Source organism: Aegilops tauschii, chromosome 2 (genome assembly GCF_002575655.3).
Source record: "Aegilops tauschii subsp. strangulata cultivar AL8/78 chromosome 2, Aet v6.0, whole genome shotgun sequence".
Classification (NCBI taxonomy): Eukaryota; Viridiplantae; Streptophyta; class Magnoliopsida; order Poales; family Poaceae; genus Aegilops; species Aegilops tauschii.
The window spans coordinates 537,904,863-537,926,364 of record NC_053036.3 but is presented as its reverse complement, the minus strand read 5'-3'; the positions used below and the strand labels follow the sequence as shown (position 1 = coordinate 537,926,364).

Genomic DNA, 21,502 nt, shown 5'->3' with positions numbered 1-21,502 from the left:
GGTTAGAATCTAGAGAGGCACTCAACAACATGCACAAAAAATCCACAGATGTGCTTCTGAGAAGCACCGTCTTGCATGGTTTTGCCGCAAGATGGGACTCAATATTTATCCAGGACATTCCGGGTTTTATAAGTGTAGAAAGAATTGTTTTTCACTTATATGTTGTGTGGCAGAGGCACGGCAATAACTTTTGTGAGAGGCATGAATGTGCCGACGGAACGGGCACCGTCACGTATGAAATAGGTGCAAGGTGGTCCCTAATGTCTCCTTAATGTATCATCTATACACTTTACTGTTACAAGCACGATCGTCGTTCTTGTCGAGGCACGGAGGTGAAGGATGGAGCCTTTGCCTCTGCGATAGTCACGTCCCATATTAAGAAGGAAGCAAATCTTCACAGACCCGATACGTCGGAAGCTGGTCGTAAGGCACGCTCCTGCCTCTGCGTTTTCGATGACGTCACGTTTAGTGCCAGTGGGGTGGACGTAATGCTCGGTTTGCTGATGTTTTTGTTGTCAGCACTTTCTTAACAGGTTACACACGACAGAGGTACGGTTTTACCCGATGTAGAGGCATGCACGTAACTAACCAGAGGCACGGAGACGTGATTCTAAGGGAGGTACGGACGCGAAAAGGATCATGATGCAAGGACGTGAAGGTGTGCCTCCGCTTTAAAGAAGCTTTCACTGACACATTTTCATTGCGGGGGGCATGGACTATGGGCTCCATGTGTTTTCGAAGGCATTAGGCCTCATTAATGAACATATCAGAGAGAAGGTGAATCTTTTGGTTGACATCTAGAATGTTGCGTAAAATGACGTGAAGCCAAGTTACGCACGGTCCCCTTGGTATCAGAGGCACATAGGCACATAAGTGCCTATTGTGGTGCACTGGAAATAAACTTGTGCAAAAGACATGTAAACTGCAAGCAAACTACAAGGTTAACTGCGACACAAGCAAACCTAAATTTATAACAAGCAAACGACAGTCTTGAGGGAAAGCAAATCTAATGAGAAATCTAGAATGGCATGAGCAATGTTCTAGATACTTTTGTTGTCCGGGACCACCTGCTTCAGTAGTCGTAGTCGCCACAGGACCTAGCGCGCTTCCTGGTCTGCTCCTTGTCGAGTTTTGCCCGGCGAAGCCCTTCCTGGATGATGGTGAGGCGGCTCCATATCTCGTACGCAGCGTAAGCGTCCTTTGCCGCGTACTCGATGTGCCTCATGGACAGGGGCATGCACGCCCAGCGGCTGCATTCTGCGTTGGTGAGCTCTGAGTCGTGGACAAGGATGCCTGAGACGTCCCCAAGGGAATCCAGAGGCTAGGTAGCTGTAGGCACCCTCCATTCCTTCTGGATGTCGATGAAGTGGGCGATCTCCAGTCCGACGCGGCCGAGCGGCTCTATGTCGCCGTCGATGGAGAAGCCAACAAACGTGTACCTGGGGTCCGCGAGGAAGTTGTCGAACTTGGTGCAGTTCTTGTCGGCCGCACTCAGTTGGAAGAGCAGCACCGGATGATCCTTGCCGACGAAGAGCTGGACGAGGGCGGGTTTCTGATCTTCGCCATGGTCGTTGGTGTACTTCACATCAACTCCGACGATCTTGTGGCGCTCGAACTGGAGGTGTCGCTCGTACTGCTCAATGGTGGTCGTCGCCTTGTGCAAGTCATTGGTGTGGATCACGTGCAACTTTGTGTTGCCGTGGGCCTGCACCTCCATGAATTCCCTGGTGAATCCCATGGCCTGGAGCAGTTGGTCCTCCTGTAACCTGGTTTTTCGTGGGGAACAATGAGTGGGAGCGCAATGGCGATTTCTGTTCTTTGTGTGTGAGAAGGCCGCGGCGGGAGTCTAAATTTAAGGGTGGGGAAGTGGCAAAGGAGTGCACGATTTCACTGTCGATGCGGTTGTGCACATCGTGGGTTCTGGATCGTGGTTTTTTTTAGAAAAAATAAAAATAAAATCAGCATTTATGTTTTTAGCAACCGTCGTATCTCCAGCAAGTCGGGGAGATGATCGTTGTCTTGCGTAGTTTGTTGTCAAATGTTAACTTCTACAATTTATCTCGTGAGGCGTGCAGGGGCAGTATGTAGAGGCACAAATCTCTGACCAAGAGAAGCATGCTTGAAGTGGCTAGTTTAACTCTCAGACACACGGGCGTGGTACATTTATTGGGAGTGGCAATTGTTTTCAGTGATACATTCGCTGGTAGGAGCAGTGCTGTGTTTCTTCAGAGGCACTGTTGTGTGTCCGTGTTGCAACTGACGCTACGAGATGGTCAGAAAGAACGAGAAGCAACGAGAGGCGTGGTCATGCAGCTGCAAGAAGCACTCATACAACGAGAGGCGAAACAAGAGGCACAGATACGATGCTATGTGAGGCACTGAGTTGAAACTACGTGATTGCACGGACGTCAATTCGTGCTATGGTGCTATGTGAGGCACGGGCAAGAACAAATAGCCGTGCACTCAACTACATGCGCAAAAAGCCACAGATGTGTTTCTGAGAAGCACCGGCCTCCATGGTTTTACCGCAAGGTGGGATTCGACATTTATCCAGGGCATTCCGAGTTTTACAAGTGTAGGAAGAATCATTTTTCACTTATATGTTCTGTGGCAGAGGCACGGCTATTACTTGTGTGACGAAGGAATGTACGTCGAATGTACGTGACGCGAGGATTGACAATAGGCGTCCGTTACTGTTTTCCCGGAATGTTTTTCAATTAACTGCGAGAGGCATGAATGTGCCGACGGAATAGGCACGGTCATGTCTAAAATAGTTGCAAGGTCGTCCCTAAGGTGTCCGATACATTTTACAGTTACAAGCACGGTCGTCGTTCTTGTCGAGGCACGGAGGTGAATGATGGAGCCTATACCTCTGCGATAGTCACCTCCCATATTAAGAAGGAAGTAAATCTTCATAGACCCGATACGTCGGAAGCTGGCCGTAAGGCACGCTCCTGCCTCTGCGTTTTCGGTGACGTCACGTTTAGTGCGAGCGGGGTGGACGTAATGCTCAGTTTTCTGATGTTTTTGTTGTCAGCAACTTTCTTAACATGTTACGCACGACAGAGGTACGGTTTTACCCGACATAGAGGCATGCACGTAACTAACCGGAGGCACGGAGACATGATTCTAAGGGAGGTACGGACGCGAAAAGGATCGTGATGCAAGGACGTGAAGGTGTGCCTCTGCTTTAAAGAAGCTTTCACTGACACATTTTCATTGCGGGGGGCATGGACTATGGGCTCCATGTGTTTTCGAAGGCATTAGGCCTCATTAATGAACATATCACAGAGAAGGTGAATCTTTTGGTTGACGTCTAGAATGTTGCGTAAAATGACGTGAAGCCAAGTTACGCACGGTCCCCTTGGTATCAGAGGCACATAGGCACATACGTGCCTATTGTGGTGCAGTGGAAATAAACTTTTGCAAAAGACATGTAAACTGCAAGCAAACTGCAAGGTTAACTGCGACACAAGAAAACCTAAATTTATAACAAGCAAACGACAGTCTCGAGGGAAAGCAAATCTAATGAGAAATCTAGAATGGCATGAGCAATGTTCTAGATACTTTTGTTGTCCGGGACCACCTGATTCAGTAGTTGTAGTCGGCACAGGACCTAGCGCGCTTCCTAGTCTGCTCCTTGTCGAGTTTTGCCCGGCGAAGCCCTTCCTGGATGATGGTGAGGCGGCTCCATATCTCGTACGCAGCGGAAGCGTCGTTTGCCGCGTACTCGATGTGCCTCATGGACAGGGGCATGCACGCCCAGCGGCTGCGTTCTGCGTTGGTGAGCTCTACGTCGTGGACAAGGATGCCTGAGACGTCCCCAAGGGAGTCCAGAGGCTTGGTAGCTGTAGGCACCCTCCATTCCTTCTGGATGTCGACGAAGTGGGCGATCTCCAGTCCAACGCGGCCGAGCATCTCTATGTCGCCGTCGATGGAGAAGCCAACAAACGTGTACCTGGGGTCTGCGAGGAAGTTGTCGAACTTGGTGCAGTTCTTGTCGGCCGCGCTCAGTTGGAAGAGCAGCACCGGATGATCCTTGCCGACGGAGAGCTGGACGAGGGCGGGTTTCTGATCTTCACCATGGTCGTTGGTGTACTTCACATCAACTCCGATGATCTTGTGGCACTCGAACTGGAGGTGTCGCTCGTACTGCTCAATGGTGGTCGTTGCCTTGTGCAAGTCGTTGGTGTGGATCACGTGCAACATTATGTTGTCGTGGGCCTGCACCTCCATGAATTCCCTGGTGAATCCCATGGCCTGGAGCAGTTGGTCCTCCTGCAACCTAGTTTTTCGTGGGGAACAATGAGTGAGAGCGCAATGGCAATTTCTGTTCATTGTGTGTGAGAAGGCCGCAGCGGGAGTCTAAATTTAAGGGCGGGGAAGTGGCAAAGGAGTGCACGATCTCACTGTCAATGCGGTTGTGCACATCGTGGGTTCTGGATCGTGGTTTTTCTTTAGAAAAAATAAAAATAAAATCAGCAGTTATGTTTTTAGCAACCGTCGTATCTCCAGCAAGTCAGGGAGATGATCGTTGTCTTGCGTAGTTTGCTGTCAAATGTTAACTTTTACAAGTTATCTCGTGAGGCATGCAGGGGCAGTATGTAGGGCACAAGTCTCTGACCAAGAGAAGCATGCTTGAAGTGGCTGGTTTAACTCTCAGACACACGGGCGTGGTACATTTATTGGGAGTGGCAATTGTTTTCAGTGATACATTCGCTGGTAGGAGCAGTGCTGTGTTTCTTCAGAGGCACTATTGTGTGTCCGTGTTGCAACTGACGCTACGAGATGGCCAGAAAGAACGAGAAGCAACGAGAGGCGTGGTCATGCAGCTGCAAGAAGCACTCATACAACGAGAGGCGAAACAAGAGGCACAGATACGATGCTACGTGAGGCACGGAGTTGAAACTACGTCATTGCACGGACGTCAATTCGTGCTATGGTGCTACGTGAGGCACGGGCACGAACAAATATCCGTGCACTAAACTACATGCGCAAAAATCCACATATGTGTTTCTGAGAAGCACCGGCCTCCATGGTTTTACTGCAAGGTGGGATTCGACATTTATCCAGGGCATTCCGAGTTTTACAAGTGTAGGAAGAATCGTTTTTCACTTATATGTTCTGTGGCAGAGGCACGGCTATTACTTGTGTGATGAAGGAATGTACGTCGAATGTACGTGACGTGAGGATTGACAATAGGCGTCCGTTGCTGTTTTCCCGGAATGTTTTTCAATTAACTGTGAGAGGCATGAATGTGCCGACGGAATAGGCACGGTCATGTCTGAAATAGTTGCAAGGTCATCCCTAAGGTGTCCGATACGCTTTACAGTTACAAGCACGGTCGTCGTTCTTGCCGAGGCACGGAGGCACGGAGGTGAATGATGGAGCCTATACCTCTGCGATAGTCACCTCCCATATTAAGAAGGAAGTAAATCGTCACAGACCCGATACGTCGGAAGCTGGTCGTAAGGCACGCTCCTGCCTCTGCGATTTCGGTGATGTTACGTTTAGTGCCAGCGGGGTGGACGTAATGCTCGGTTTTGTGATGTTTTTGTTGTCAGCAACTTTCTTAACATGTTACACACGACAGAGGTACGGTTTTACCCGACGTAGAGGCATGCATGTAACTAACCGGAGGCACGGAGACGTGATTCTAAGGGAGGTACGGACGCGAAAAGGATCGTGATGCAAGGACGTGAAGGTGTGCCTCTGCTTTAAAGAAGCTTTCACTGACACATTTTCATTGCGGGGGGCAAGGACTATGGGCTCCATGTGTTTTTGAAGGCATTAGGCCTCATTAATGAACATATCAGAGAGAAGGTTAATCTTTTGGTTGACGTCTAGAATGTTGCGTAAAATGACGTGAAGCCAAGTTACGCACGGTCCCCTTGGTATCAGAGGCACATAGGCACATAAGTGCCTATTGTGGTGCACTGGAAATAAACTTGTGCAAAAGACATGTAAACTGCAAGCAAACTACAAGGTTAACTGCGACACAAGAAAACCTAAATTTATAACAAGCAAACGACAGTCTTGAGGGAAAGCAAATCTAATGAGAAATCTAGAATGGCATGAGCAATGTTCTAGATACTTTTGTTGTCCGGGACCACCTGCTTCAGTATTGGTAGTCGCCACAGGACCTAGCGCGCTTCCTGGTCTGCTCCTTGTCGAGTTTTGCCCGGCGAAGCCCTTCCTGGATGATGGTGAGGCGGCTCCATATCTCGTACGCAGCGGAAGCGTCCTTTGCCGCGTACTCGATGTGCCTCATGGATAGGGGCATGCACGCCTAGCGGCTGCGTTCTGCGTTGGTGAGCTCTACGTCATGGACAAGGATGCCTGAGACGTCCCCAAGGGAGTCCAGAGGCTTGGTAGCTGTAGGCACCCTCCATTCCTTCTGGATGTCGACGAAGTGGGCGATCTCCAGTCCAACGCGGCCGAGCATCTCTATGTCGCCGTCGATGGAGAAGCCAACAAACGTGTACCTGGGGTCCGCGAGGAAGTTGTCGAACTTGGTGCAGTTCTTGTCGGCCGCGCTCAGTTGGAAGAGCAGCACCGGATGATCCTTGCTGACGGAGAGCTGGACGAGGGCGGGTTTCTGATCTTCGTCATGGTCGTTGGTGTACTTCACATCAACTCCGACGATCTTGTGGCGCTCGAACTGGAGGTGTCGCTCGTACTGCTCAATGGTGGTCGTTGCCTTGTGCAAGTCGTTTGTGTGGATCAGGTGCAACATTGTGTTGCCGTGGGCCTGCACCTCCATGAATTCCCTGGTGAATCCCATGGCCTGGAGCAGTTGGTCCTCCTGCAACATGGTTTTTCATGGGGACCAATGAGTGGGAGCGCAATGGCGATTTCTCTTCTTTGTGTGTGAGAAGGCCGCGGCGGGAGTCTAAATTTAAGGGCGGGGAAGTGGCAAAGGAGTGCACGATCTCACTGTCAATGCGGTTGTGCACATCGTGGGTTCTGGATCGTGGTTTTTCTTTAGAAAAAATAGAAATGAAATCAGCAGTTATGTTTTTAGCAACCATCGTATCTCCAGCAAGTCAGGGAGATGATCATTGTCTTGCGTAGTTTGCTGTCAAATGTTAACTTTTACAATTTATCTCGTGAGGCATGCAGGGGCAGTATGTAGAGGCACAAGTCTCTGACCAAGAGAAGCATTCTTGAAGTGGCTAGTTTAACTCTCAGACACACGGGCGTGGTACATTTATTGAGAGTGGCAATTGTTTTCAGTGATACATTGCTGGTAGGAGCAGTGCTGTGTTTCTTCAGAGGCACTGTTGTGTGTCCGTGTTGCAACTGACGCTACGAGATGGCCAGAAAGAACGAGAAGCAACGAGAGGCGTGGTCATGCAGCTGCAAGAAGCACTCATACAACGAGAGGCGAAACAAGAGGCACAGATACGATGCTACGTGAGGCACGGAGTTGAAGCTACGTGATTGCACGGACGTCAATTCGTGCTATGGTGCTACGTGAGGCACGGGCACGAACAAATATTCGTGCACTAAACTACATGCGCAAAAATCCACATATGTGTTTCTGAGAAGCACCGGCCTCCATGGTTTTACTGCAAGGTGGGATTCGACATTTATCCAGGGCATTCCGAGTTTTACAAGTGTAGGAAGAATCGTTTTTCACTTATATGTTCTGTGGCAGAGGCACGGCTATTACTTGTGTGATGAAGGAATGTACGTCGAATGTACGTGACGTGAGGATTGACAATAGGCGTCCGTTGCTGTTTTCCCGGAATGTTTTTCAATTAACTGTGAGAGGCATGAATGTGCCGACGGAATAGGCACGGTCATGTCTGAAATAGTTGCAAGGTCATCCCTAAGGTGTCCGATACGCTTTACAGTTACAAGCACGGTCGTCGTTCTTGCCGAGGCACGGAGGCACGGAGGTGAATGATGGAGCCTATACCTCTGCGATAGTCACCTCCCATATTAAGAAGGAAGTAAATCGTCATAGACCCAATACGTCGGAAGCTGGTCGTAAGGCACGCTCCTGCCTCTGCGATTTCGGTGATGTTACGTTTAGTGCCAGCGGGGTGGACGTAATGCTCGGTTTTGTGATGTTTTTGTTGTCAGCAACTTTCTTAACATGTTACACACGACAGAGGTACGGTTTTACCCGACGTAGAGGCATGCACGTAACTAACCGGAGGCACGGAGACGTGATTCTAAGGGAGGTACGGACGCGAAAAGGATCGTGATGCAAGGACGTGAAGGTGTGCCTCTGCTTTAAAGAAGCTTTCACTGACACATTTTCATTGCGGGGGGCAAGGACTATGGGCTCCATGTGTTTTTGAAGGCATTAGGCCTCATTAATGAACATATCAGAGAGAAGGTTAATCTTTTGGTTGACGTCTAGAATGTTGCGTAAAATGACGTGAAGCCAAGTTACGCACGGTCCCCTTGGTATCAGAGGCACATAGGCACATAAGTGCCTATTGTGGTGCACTGGAAATAAACTTGTGCAAAAGACATGTAAACTGCAAGCAAACTACAAGGTTAACTGCGACACAAGAAAACCTAAATTTATAACAAGCAAACGACAGTCTTGAGGGAAAGCAAATCTAATGAGAAATCTAGAATGGCATGAGCAATGTTCTAGATACTTTTGTTGTCCGGGACCACCTGCTTCAGTATTGGTAGTCGCCACAGGACCTAGCGCGCTTCCTGGTCTGCTCCTTGTCGAGTTTTGCCCGGCGAAGCCCTTCCTGGATGATGGTGAGGCGGCTCCATATCTCGTACGCAGCGGAAGCGTCGTTTGCCGCGTACTCGATGTGCCTCATGGATAGGGGCATGCACGCCTAGCGGCTGCGTTCTGCGTTGGTGAGCTCTACATCGTGGACAAGGATGCATGAGACGTCCCCAAGGGAGTCCAGAGGCTTGGTAGCTGTAGGCACCCTCCATTCCTTCTGGATGTCGACGAAGTGGGCGATCTCTAGTCCAACGCGGCCGAGCATCTCTATGTCGCCGTCGATGGAGAAGCCAACAAACGTGTACCTGGGGTCCGCGAGGAAGTTGTCGAACTTGGTGCAGTTCTTGTCGGCCGCGCTCAGTTGGAAGAGCAGCACCGGATGATCCTTGCTGACGGAGAGCTGGACGAGGGCGGGTTTCTGATCTTCGCCATGGTCGTTGGTGTACTTCACATCAACTCCGACGATCTTGTGGCGCTCGAACTGGAGGTGTTGCTCGTACTGCTCAATGGTGGTCGTTGCCTTGTGCAAGTCGTTTGTGTGGATCAGGTGCAACATTGTGTTGCCGTGGGCCTGCACCTCCATGAATTCCCTGGTGAATCCCATGGCCTGGAGAAGTTGGTCCTCCTGCAACATGGTTTTTCATGGGGACCAATGAGTGGGAGCGCAATGGCGATTTCTCTTCTTTGTGTGTGAGAAGGCCACGGCGGGAGTCTAAATTTAAGGGCAGGGAAGTGGCAAAGGAGTGCACGATCTCACTGTCAATGCGGTTGTGCACATCGTGGGTTCTGGATCGTGGTTTTTCTTTAGAAAAAATAGAAATGAAATCAGCAGTTATGTTTTTAGCAACCATCGTATCTCCAGCAAGTCAGGGAGATGATCATTGTCTTGCGTAGTTTGCTGTCAAATGTTAACTTTTACAATTTATCTCGTGAGGCATGCAGGGGCAGTATGTAGAGGCACAAGTCTCTGACCAAGAGAAGCATTCTTGAAGTGGCTAGTTTAACTCTCAGACACACGGGCGTGGTACATTTATTGGGAGTGGCAATTGTTTTCAGTGATACATTCGATGGTAGGAGCAGTGTTGTGTTTCTTCAGAGGCACTGTTGTGTGTCCGTGTTGCAACTGACGATACGAGATGGCCAGAAAGAACGAGAAGCAACGAGAGGCGTGGTCATGCAGCTGCAAGAAGCACTCATACAACGAGAGGCGAAACAAGAGGCACAGATACGATGCTACGTGTGGCACGGAGTTGAAGCTACGTGATTGCACGGACGTCAATTCATGCTATGGTGCTACGTGAGGCACGGGCACGAACAAATAGCCGTGCACTCAAGTACATGCGCAAAAAGCCACAGATGTGTTTCTGAGAAGCACCGGCCTCCATGGTTTTACCGCAAGGTGGGATTCGACATTTATCCAGGGCATTCCGAGTTTTACAAGTGTAGGAAGAATCTTTTTCACTTATATGTTCTGTGGCAGAGGCACAACTATTACTTGTGTGACGAAGGAATGTACGTCGAATGTACGTGACGCGAGGATTGACAATAGGCGTCTGTTACTGTTTTCCCGGAATGTTTTTCAATTAACTGCGAGAGGCATGAATGTGCCGACGGAATAGGCACGGTCATGTCTGAAATAGTAGCAAGGTCGTCCCTAAGGTGTCCGATACGCTTTACAGTTACAAGCACGATCGTCATTCTTGCTGAGGCACGGAGGCACGGAGGTGAATGATGGAGCCTATACCTCTGCGATAGTCACCTCCCGTATTAAGAAGGAAGTAAATCTTCATAGACCCGATACATCGGAAGCTGGCCGTAAGGCACGCTCCTGCCTCTGCGTTTTCGGTGACGTCACGTTTAGTGCCAGCGGGGTGGACGTAATGCTCGGTTGTCTGATGTTTTTGTTGTCAGCAACTTTCTTAACATGTTACGCACGACAGAGGTACGGTTTTACCCGACGTAGAGGCATGCACGTAACTAACCGAAGGCACGGAGACGTGATTCTAAGGGAGGTGCGGACGCGAAAAGGATCGTGATGGAAGGACGTGAAGGTGTGCCTCTGCTTTAAAGAAGCTTTCACTGACACATTTTCATTGCGGGGGGCATGGACTATGGGCTCCATGTGTTTTCGAAGGCATTAGGCCTCATTAATGAACATATCACAGAGAAGGTGAATCTTTTGGTTGACGTCTAGAATGTTGCGTAAAATGACGTGAAGCCAAGTTACGCACCGTCCCCTTGGTTTCAGAGGCACATAGGCACATAAGTGCCTATTGTGGTGCACTGGAAATAAACTTGTGCAAAAGACATGTAAACTGCAAGCAAACTACAAGAACTGCGACACAAGAAAACCTAAATTTATAACAAGCAAACGACAGTCTTGAGGGAAAGCAAATGTAATGAGAAATCTAGAATGGCATGAGCAATGTTCTAGATACTTTTGTTGTCCGGGACCACCTGCTTCAGTAGTCGTAGTCGCCACAGGACCTAGCGCGCTTCCTGGTCTGCTCCTTGTCGAGTTTTGCCCGGCGAAGCCCTTCCTGGATGATGGTGAGGCGGCTCCATATCTCGTACGCAGCGGAAGCGTCCTTTGCTGCGTACTCGATGTGCCTCATGGATAGGGGCATGCACGCCTAGCGGCTGCGTTCTGCGTTGGTGAGCTCTACGTCGTGGACAAGGATGCCTGAGACGTCCCCAAGGGAGTCCAGAGGCTTGGTAGCTGTAGGCACCCTCCATTCCTTCTGGATGTCGACGAAGTGGGCGATCTCCAGTCCAACGCGGCCGAGCATCTCTATGTCGCCGTCGATGGAGAAGCCAACAAACGTGTACCTGGGGTCCGCGAGGAAGTTGTCGAACTTGGTGCAGTTCTTGTCGGCCGCGCTCAGTTGGAAGAGCAGCACCGGATGATCCTTGCTGACGGAGAGCTGGACGAGGGCGGGTTTCTGATCTTCGCCATGGTCGTTGGTGTACTTCACATCAACTCCGACGATCTTGTGGCGCTCGAACTGGAGGTGTCGCTCGTACTGCTCAATGGTGGTCGTTGCCTTGTGCAAGTCGTTGGTGTGGATCAGGTGCAACATTGTGTTGCCATGGGCCTGCACCTCCATGAATTCCCTGGTGAATCCCATGGCCTGGAGCAGTTGGTCCTCCTGCAACATGGTTTTTCATGGGGACCAATGAGTGGGAGCGCAATGGCGATTTCTCTTCTTTGTGTGTGAGAAGGCCGCGGCGGGAGTCTAAATTTAAGGGCGGGGAAGTGGCAAAGGAGTGCACGATCTCACTGTCAATGCGGTTGTGCACATCGTGGGTTCTGGATCGTGGTTTTTCTTTAGAAAAAATAGAAATAAAATCAGCAGTTATGTTTTTAGCAACCATCGTATCTCCAGCAAGTCAGGGAGATGATCATTGTCTTGCGTAGTTTGCTGTCAAATGTTAACTTTTACAATTTATATCGTGAGGCATGCAGGGGCACTATGTAGAGGCACAAGTCTCTGACCAAGAGAAGCATTCTTGAAGTGGCTAGTTTAACTCTCAGACACACGGGCGTGGTACTTTTATTGGGAGTGGCAATTGTTTTCAGTGATACATTCGCTGGTAGGAGCAGTGTTGTGTTTCTTCAGAGGCACTGTTGTGTGTCCGTGTTGCAACTGACGCTACGAGATGGCCAGAAAGACCGAGAAGCAACGAGAGGCGTGGTCATGCAGCTGCAAGAAGCACTCATACAACGAGAGGCGAAACAAGAGGCACAAATACGATGCTACGTGTGGCACGGAGTTGAAGCTACGTGATTGCACGGACGTCAATTCGTGCTATGGTGCTACGTGAGGCACGGGCACGAACAAATAGCCGTGCACTCAACTACATGCGCAAAAAGCCACAGATGTGTTTCTGAGAAGCACCGGCCTCCATGGTTTTACCGCAAGGTGGGATTCGACATTTATCCAGGGCATTCCGAGTTTTACAAGTGTAGGAAGAATCTTTTTCACTTATATGTTCTGTGGCAGACGCACAACTATTACTTGTGTGACGAAGGAATGTACGTCGAATGTACGTGACGCGAGGATTGACAATAGGCGCCCGTTACTGTTTTTCCGGAATGTTTTTCAATTAACCGCGAGAGGCATGAATGTGCCGACGGAATAGGCACGGTCATGTCTGAAATAGTTGCAAGGTCGTCCCTAAGGTGTCCGATACGCTTTACAATTACAAGCACGGTCGTCGTTCTTGCCGAGGCACGGAGGCACGGAGGTGAATGATGCAACCTATACCTCTGCGATAGTCACCTCCCATATTAAGAAGGAAGTAAATCTTCATAGACCCGATACGTCGGAAGCTGGCCGTAAGGCACGCTCCTGCCTCTGCGTTTTCGGTGACGTCACGTTTAGTGCCAGCGGGGTCGACGTAATGCTCGGTTTTCTGATGTTTTTGTTGTCAGCAACTTTCTTAACATGTTACGCACGACAGAGGTATGGTTTTACCCGACGTAGAGGCATGCACGTAACTAACCGGAGGCACGGAGACGTGATTCTAAGGGAGGTACGGACGCGAAAAGGATCGTGATGCAAGGACGTGAAGGTGTGCCTCTGCTTTAAAGAAGCTTTCACTGACACATTTTCATTGCGGGGGGCATGGACTATAGGCTCCATGTGTTTTCGAAGGCATTAGGCCTCATTAATGAACATATCAAAGAGAAGGTGAATCTTTTGGTTGACGTCTAGAATGTTGCGTAAAATGACGTGAAGCCAAGTTACGCACGGCCCCCTTGGTATCAGAGGCACATAGGCACATAAGTGCCTATTGTGGTGCACTGGAAATAAACTTGTGCAAAAGACATGTAAACTGCAAGCAAACTACAAGGTTAACTGTGACATAAGCAAACCTAAATTTATAACAAGCAAACGACAGTCTTGAGGGAAAGCAAATCTAATGAGAAATCTAGAATGGCATGAGCAATGTTCTAGATACTTTTGTTGTCCGGGACCACCTGCTTCAGTAGTCGTAGTCGCCACAGGACCTAGCACGCTTCCTGGTCTGCTCCATGTCGAGTTTTGCCCGGCGAAGCCCTTCCTGGATGATGGTGAGGCGGCTCCATATCTCGTACGCAGCGTAAGCGTCCTTTGCCGCATACTCGATGTGCCTCATGGACAGGGGCATGCACGCCCAGCGGCCGCGTTCTGCGTTGGTGAGCTCTACGTCGTGGACAAGGATGCCTGAGACGTCCCCAAGGGAGTCCAGAGGCTTGGTAGTTGTAGGCACCCTCCATTCCTTCTGGATGTCGACGAAGTGGGCGATCTCCAGTCCGACGCGGCCGAGCATCTCTATGTCGCCGTCGATGGAGAAGCCAACAAACGTGTACCTGGGGTCCGCGAGGAGGTTGTCGAACTTGGTGCAGTTCTTGTCGGCCGCGCTCAGTTGGAAGAGCAGCACCGGATGATCCTTGCCGACGGAGAGCTGGACGAGGGCGGGTTTCTGATCTTCACCATGGTCGTTGGTGTACTTCACATCAACTCCGAAGATCTTGTGGCGCTCGAACTGGAGGTTTCGCTCGTACTGCTCAATGGTGGTCATTGCCTTGTGCAAGTCGTTGGTGTGGATCAGGTGCAACATTGTGTTGCCGTGGGCCTGCACCTCCATGAATTCCCTGGTGAATCCCATGGCCTGGAGCAGTTGGTCCTCCTGCAACATGGTTTTTCATGGGGACCAATGAGTGGGAGCGCAATGGCGATTTCTCTTCTTTGTGTGTGAGAAGGCCGCGGCGGGAGTCTAAATTTAAGGGCGGGGAAGTGGCAAAGGAGTGCACGATCTCACTGTCAATGCGGTTGTGCACATCGTGGGTTCTGGATCGTGGTTTTTCTTTAGAAAAAATAAAAATAAAATCAGCAGTTATGTTTTTAGCAACCGTCGTATCTCCAGCAAGTCGGGGAGATGATCGTTGTCTTGCGTAGTTTGCTGTCAAATGTTAACTTTTACAATTTATCTTGTGAGGCATGCAGGGGCAGTATGTAGAGGCACAAGTCTCTGACCAAGAGATGCATGCTTGAAGTGGCTGGTTTAACTCTCAGACACACGGGCGTGGTACATTTATTGGGAGTGGCAATTGTTTTCAGTGATACATTCGCTAGTAGGAGCAGTGCTGTGTTTCTTCAGAGGCACTATTGTGTGTCCGTGTTGCAACTGACACTACGAGATGGTCAGAAAGAACGAGAAGCAACGAGAGGGGTGGTCATGCAGCTGCAAGAAGCACTCATACAACGAGAAGCAAAACAAGAGGCACAGATACGATGCTACGTGAGGCACGGAGTTGAAACTACGTGATTGCACGGACGTCAATTCGTGCTATGGTGCTACGTGAGGCACGGGCACGAATAAATAGCCGTGCACTCAACTACATGCGCAAAAAGCCACAGATGTGTTTCTGAGAAGCACCGGCCTCCATGGTTTTACCGCAATGTGGGATTCGACATTTATCCAGGGCATTCCGAGTTTTACAAGTGTAGGAAGAATCGTTTTTCACTTATATGTTCTGTGGAAGAGGCACGGCTATTACTTGTGTGACGAAGGAATGTACGTCGAATGTACGTGACGCGAGGATTGACAATAGGCGTCCGTTACTGTTTTCCTGGAATGTTTTTCAGTTAACCGCGAGAGGCATGAATGTGCCGACGGAATAGGCACGGTCATGTCTGAAATAGTTGCAAGGTCGTCCCTAAGGTGTCCGATACGCTTTACAGTTACAAGCACGGTCATCGTTCTTGCCGAGGCACGGAGGCACGGAGGTGAATGATGGAGCCTATACCTCTGCGATAGTCACCTCGCATATTAAGAAGGAAGTAAATCTTCATAGACCCGATACGTCGGAAGCTGGCCGTAAGGCACGCTCCTGCCTCTGCGTTTTCGGTGACGTCACGTTTAGTGCGAGCGGGGTGGATGTAATGCTCGGTTTTCTGATGTTTTTGTTGTCAGCAACTTTCTTAACATGTTACGCACGACAGAGGTACGGTTTTACCCGACGAACTGGAGGCACGGACGTGATTCTAAGGGAGGTAGGGACGCGAAGGATCGTGATGCAAGCACGTGAAGACGTGCCTCTTTTTTCAAGAAGCTTTCATTGACACGTTTTCATTGCGGGGGCCATGGCCTATGAGTTTCATGTGTCTTCGAAGGCATTCGGCCTCATTAACGGACGTGAATTCAATTTACGCATGGTCTCCATAGGAGTGGAGGCACCAAAGTGCCTTCGTGGGTGTTTTAAGTAGTTGGTGTTATTGACGGACACCCGTGCCTCTGTAGTGTTCTTCTCTGAGGGTCACGGGCGTAAGCAATGTTTTCCAAGGAGAATAAACACCTAACTACCTCTGTATTCAAAATGGTTTTCCAAAGTGTTCCATACGAACGATTTTTAATATTTGTGTGTGCAATGGTTTGTTAGAACATTGTGCACTGCTTTTAGGGGCATTCTGTAATTGTTGTCCCTGCATTTCGACACTGCATCAACAAAGGTACTAGTGCATTGCATGCTCGTCATTTTTGTGGATTGCTATGTGTACCTGCTCTGTGCGTTACGCTAATCGTATAGTATCTGTACTGTGTTTATATTTTTCAGTTCACGCCAATATATTCTAATAATAGAAAACGGCAACATTGCACAGGAAATAAACTTGTTCAGAAGATATGTAAACTGGAAGCAAACTACAAGGTTATCTGTACTGTGTTCATATTTTTCAGTTCACGCCAATATATTCTAATAATAGAAAACTGCAACATTGCACTGGAAATAAACTTGTTCAGAAGATATGTAAACTGGAAGCAAACTACAAGGTTAACTGCGACACAAGCAAATCTAAATTTAGAACAAGCAAACGACAGTCTTGAGAGAAAGCAAATCTAACGGGAAATCTAGAATGGCATGAGCAATCTTCTAGTTACTTTTCTTGGCCGGGACCACCTGCTTCAGTAGTCGTAGTCACCGCAGGACCTTGCGCGCTTCCTGGTCTGCTCCTTCTCGAGTTTTGCCCGGCGGAGGCCTTCCTGGATGATGGTGAGGCGGCTCCATATCTCGTACGCAGCGTAAGCATCTTTTGCCACGTACTCGATGTGCCTCATGGAAAGGGGCATGTGCGCCCAGCACTGGTGCTCTGCGTTGGTGAGCTTCTTCTTCATGTTGTTGTAGTAGTCGTGGACATGGATGCCTGAGACATCCCCAAGGGAGTCCAGAGGCTTGGTAGCTGTAGGCACCCTCCATTCCTTCTGGATGTCGACGAAGTGGGCGATCTCTAGTCCGACGTGCCCGAGCATCTCTATGTCGCCTTCGATGGAGAATCCAGCAAACGTGTATCTAGGGTCGGCGAGGAAGTTGTCGAACCTGGTGCAGTTCTTGTCGGTGGCGCTCAGTTGGAAGAGCAACACCGGATGATCCTTGCCGACGGAGAGCTGGACGAGGGCTGGTTTCTGATCTTCGCCAACGTCGTTGGTGTACTCCACATCAACTCCGACGATCTTGTGGCGCTCGAATTCGAGGTGTCGCTCGTACTGCTCGATGGTGGTCGCCGCCTTGTGCAAGTCGTTGGTGTGGATCACGTGCAACTTGGTGTTGCCGTGGGCCTGCACCTCCATGAATTCCTTGATGAATCCCATGGCCTGGAGTAGTTGGTCCTCCTACAACCTGTTTTTTCGTGGGGAACAATGAGTGGGAGCGCAATGGCGATTTCTGTTGTTTGTGTGTAAGAAGGCCGCAGCGGAAGTCTAAATTTAAGGGCGGGGAAGCAGCAACGGAGTGCACGATCTCACTGTCGATGCGGTTGTGCACATCGTGGGTTCTGGATCGTGGTTTCATCTCCCTGGTGGTGCGGTTGTGCACATCCTGGGTTTTTAATCATGGTTTTTCTTTATAAAAAATAAAAATAAAATCAGCAGTTGTGTTTTTAGCATCCGTCGTATCTCCAGCAAGTCGGGGAGATGATCGTTGTCTTGCGTAGTTTGCTGTCAAATGTTAACTTTTACAATTTATCTCGTGAGGCATGCTGGGGCAGTATGTAGAGGCACAAGTCTCTGACCAAGAGAAGCATGCTTGAAGTGTCGGGTTTAACTCTCAGACACATAGGCGTGGTACATTCATTGGGAGTGGCAATTGTTTTCAGTGATACATTCGCTGGTAGGAGCAGTGCTGTGTTTTTTCAGAGGCACTGTTGCAGCTGACGCTACGAGATGGACAGAAAGAACGAGAAGCAACGACAGGCGTGGATATGCAGCTGCAAGAAGCACTTATACAACAAGAGGCGCAAGTAGAGGCATAGATACGATGCTACATCAGGCACGGAAATGAAGTTACGTGATTCACGGACGTCAATTCGTGCTATGGTGCTACGTGAGGCACGGGCACGAACAAATAGCCGTGCACTCAACTACATGCGCAAAAAGCCACAGATGTGTTCCTGAGAAGCACCGGCCTCCATGGTTTTACCGCAAGGTGGGATTCGACATTTATCCAGGGCATTCCAGGTTTTACAAGTGTAGGAATAATCGTTTTACACTTATATGTTCGATGGCAGAGGCACGGCAATTACTTTTGTGATGAAGGAATGAACGTCGAATGTACGTGACGTGAGGATTGACAATAGGCGTCCGTTACTGTTTTTCTGGAATGTTTTCAATTAAATTTGAGAGGCATGAATGTGACGACGGAACAGGCACGGTCATGTCTAAAATAGTGGCAAGGTGGTCCCTAATGTGTCCTGAATGTATCACCTATAACGCTGCACTGTTACAAGCACGGTCGTTATTATTGTCGAGGTACGGTCTTGAGAGTCATGAATGTGTCGACTCAACAGGCACGGTCATGTCTGAAATAGTTGCAAGTACGAGATGGGCAGAAACAATGAGAAGAAACGAGGGGCGTGGGCATGCAGCTGCGAAACACACTTACACAGCGAGTAGCACAGCTAGAGGCACAGGTACGATGCTATGTGAGGCACGGACATGAACCTATGTGAAGGCATGTATGTTTAAGGTGACTGAGCCATAGGGGAAGGCGCTAGGTTTTTAGGAGAAGTGTTGTGCGGTTGACAGAGGTGTATGCTTGAGCTCATCGCAACAAACTACTTGGCATGACGCTATTCTGCGGAGCACCATAGTGAAAAATATGTATACTACTGACGTGCGGAGCTAGCAACGTCACTAAACTATTCTGAAACATACTTCACCACAGCCATTCATCCTCCATTATTATTCAGCGAATCCCTTTATTATTATTAGAGATAAATAAACTAACCCACGTAAGTGTTTCACCTTCTTTGACAGGGAATTTTCACCACCGTCCTCTTGGATATAATTATATGCTCAGTTACATACCATGACATAACTAAATAACAAAACTGATGTGTACATGTTGTTCAAAAAACAGACATAATTACTGAACTAGGAAGTATAGCCACCGGCAGCGCTCTATCAGGAAAGGCCGTTGATTATCATCCGCAGCAGCTTCATGTTTCCCAATGTTGGCCACCGCTTTTCAATTGTGACAAGGACAATTGAACCAACCCTTAGCTGAGCTTCCCGGGCAAAATCTGAAAAACCGGTCACCTCCATTCTGCCGTCGGTTCGGATGGAGTACGTTGTGCTCATGTCTATTGCATCATACATCTCTGTTAGGCTGAGACCACCGTTTTGAGGTACTTATCACAGGTTCATCTTTGAAGCCTCACAACGTTAGACGGGATTCTCTGCAGATTGTACCGATATTACTAGATAAAATCAATGTACAAGGACATAAAACATCGAAAATAGCAAACAAAACCATGCCAGTGGATCAAAACAAATATTCAATGACTAACCAGACGACCATTTATGACATTGGTGACGTTTAGACGCTGCACAAAGGGTATGGTGGGGAAGTCGTCAGACTCAAACACATAGTATATCATCTGTCCAAATTTTCTGTATGAGAGGTTTACGCCTCGACCGAACACTGTTTTCCCAATGTACTCCCTCTCCGACTCATTTAGAAAATCAAGAGCTGCATGGAAAAAATAACTCATTTTCAAACAAATTTGTTTAAACAGATGAACTCGGTATTTAAGTTTAAAATGAATGGTTAAATTCAATGCATGTGATCAAGTTGGGATGATAATCAACAAAATTGCATAAAATGTTTTCAAAATAACTTTGACTGTAAGTATGTCATTAATTTAGTGGACAGGGGTAGGAGCACCAAAGTATGCTGATAAACGTAGTTGATAAAACATGATGGAAGTTGGTGCACTTACCAAGTGATGGTTTGGGGAGGGGCCTGTGACCTCCTCGAGAATCACTGAGTCTCAGATCTATCTCAATGGACAGACTCCCAGTGTCCAGGTTTATGATGATTAGATCTCGATAATGAAGATCGTAGTCACTAATTAACTTTTCCTAGCCAGGTCCATGAATTTTAGGCCGGTTAGGTTCATCGGTGATGTAGATCTCATATGACAGATCCTCGTTGGTGATCAGTACTGGATTTCTTTGTTTTCCTTCTTCTTGAAATGCTTCCTCTTTCCACCGATAGACTGAAGAAGTGACTTGCTGCCTGCAATAGCATGGCACATACTGCGTAAGAAAAAAATCTTACCAGGCATGTATAACCAAGACAGATAGCGCTTATCATATATGTACCAATTGTTTTCAACAGGTTGCTATTTGATAAAACAAGGTACATCAAAAATTAAAAACATATCATTAAATGCTTAAATGTAGGCATACCATTCAAACAATATGGTAGAAACTTTTATTTCCTTCATCAGAAAGATACACTAGTTGGTAGTAACTGATGGGCATCATGGGGTGGCAAACATTTCTCCTTACCAGGCATGTCTTCAAGCATCGAGGAAGATGCACTATTATCGTGCTGTGAAGAACGCCTGACTCCAGTCCGGAGCAACCGAAGTTGGTACATATATCACAACACATGGTTTCCCCTAGAATACGTTGCAAAACAACGTTTATATGAAATTCTCAACACAAGGAAAATTTTATCATCTTGAAAAACTATTCGGCTAAACCGGCATTTTTACATAAATAGTCGTTCACAAGCAACTTCCTAAAAAGACATGTGCACAGCTTTTGATTAGAAGGTGAACAGTAGATATGGGATATGTAATAACAGAGGAAATATGAATTTAATTAAATCAGCATTTTATTTTCCAAAAATGGTTGCTTAATTCATCACAATTCAGTATTGACTATTCTTAGAGCAGTTCACAATCTTGGTTTTCAATGTCAATCAGTGAAAGGATTTCTGCTGCTTGGTTTTAAAAGCAGCTTTAGCAAATGTATATTTCAAGACAAGACAGGCAAAAAGGAGAAACAATAGTCTATCATCAGGCGGCTCAAAGGAGTGTTTGTAACATTAAAATTATATGTAAATTGGTCGGAGCTGCACCCAGCAACAACGTCATCCGCGACCATACGCCACCGTCGCCGACGCCAACCACCCGAACATGTGTGGCTAGGTGGTATTTGAAACGGGTGATCCATCAACGTTAACCTTGCCTCCAGCGTACAGGACCCCAAACGTTATCTTCAAGCACAGACGCCGACTCCTAGTCAACAGCACCCCAAACGCCGACCTCCAGCACCCTGTGGCCGGTTAAGCTCAACGTCTGGCCACTCGCTTGGACTTCCGGCCACTGCCGTTGTTTGCAAGACCTAACGGGCTTCAATTTAAACTACCAACCTCCCTCGGCGAAGTTCATCGCTCACCTGTGACTTGGACGCCGTAGGTCGCTGCAGCTCGTAGCGTTCTCAAGGACAAACGCCGACTTC

General features: G+C 48.4%; 7 protein-coding genes across 7 annotated transcripts; all 7 read right to left on the bottom strand.

Moving 5' to 3' along the window:
• Positions 1 to 1,321: 1,321 nt before the first annotated feature.
• LOC141041226 (uncharacterized) lies at positions 1,322 to 1,738 on the bottom strand. The gene has a single exon (XM_073507346.1). The coding sequence runs from the start codon at positions 1,736 to 1,738 to the stop codon at positions 1,322 to 1,324; it is 417 nt and encodes a 138-aa protein (XP_073363447.1).
• Positions 1,739 to 3,591: 1,853 nt separating this feature from the next.
• LOC141041225 (uncharacterized) lies at positions 3,592 to 6,271 on the bottom strand. Its single transcript, XM_073507345.1, has 2 exons — positions 6,144 to 6,271; positions 3,592 to 4,285 (listed from the first exon to the last, which is right to left on the bottom strand). The coding sequence occupies exons 1-2, from the start codon at positions 6,269 to 6,271 to the stop codon at positions 3,592 to 3,594; spliced, it is 822 nt and encodes a 273-aa protein (XP_073363446.1).
• Positions 6,272 to 6,289: 18 nt separating this feature from the next.
• LOC141041224 (uncharacterized) lies at positions 6,290 to 6,814 on the bottom strand. Its single transcript, XM_073507344.1, has one exon. The coding sequence runs from the start codon at positions 6,812 to 6,814 to the stop codon at positions 6,290 to 6,292; it is 525 nt and encodes a 174-aa protein (XP_073363445.1).
• A 2,002-nt stretch (positions 6,815 to 8,816) lies between these two features.
• Positions 8,817 to 9,341, bottom strand: LOC141041223 (uncharacterized). The gene has a single exon (XM_073507343.1). It carries the CDS (start codon positions 9,339 to 9,341, stop codon positions 8,817 to 8,819), a length of 525 nt encoding a protein of 174 aa, XP_073363444.1.
• Positions 9,342 to 11,340: 1,999 nt separating this feature from the next.
• On the bottom strand, positions 11,341 to 11,865 carry LOC141041222 (uncharacterized). Its single transcript, XM_073507342.1, has one exon. The coding sequence runs from the start codon at positions 11,863 to 11,865 to the stop codon at positions 11,341 to 11,343; it is 525 nt and encodes a 174-aa protein (XP_073363443.1).
• A 1,831-nt stretch (positions 11,866 to 13,696) lies between these two features.
• On the bottom strand, positions 13,697 to 14,392 carry LOC141041221 (uncharacterized). The gene has a single exon (XM_073507341.1). It carries the CDS (start codon positions 14,390 to 14,392, stop codon positions 13,697 to 13,699), a length of 696 nt encoding a protein of 231 aa, XP_073363442.1.
• A 2,265-nt stretch (positions 14,393 to 16,657) lies between these two features.
• Positions 16,658 to 17,341, bottom strand: LOC141041220 (uncharacterized). The gene has a single exon (XM_073507340.1). The coding sequence runs from the start codon at positions 17,339 to 17,341 to the stop codon at positions 16,658 to 16,660; it is 684 nt and encodes a 227-aa protein (XP_073363441.1).
• Between the last annotated feature and the right edge of the window lie 4,161 nt (positions 17,342 to 21,502).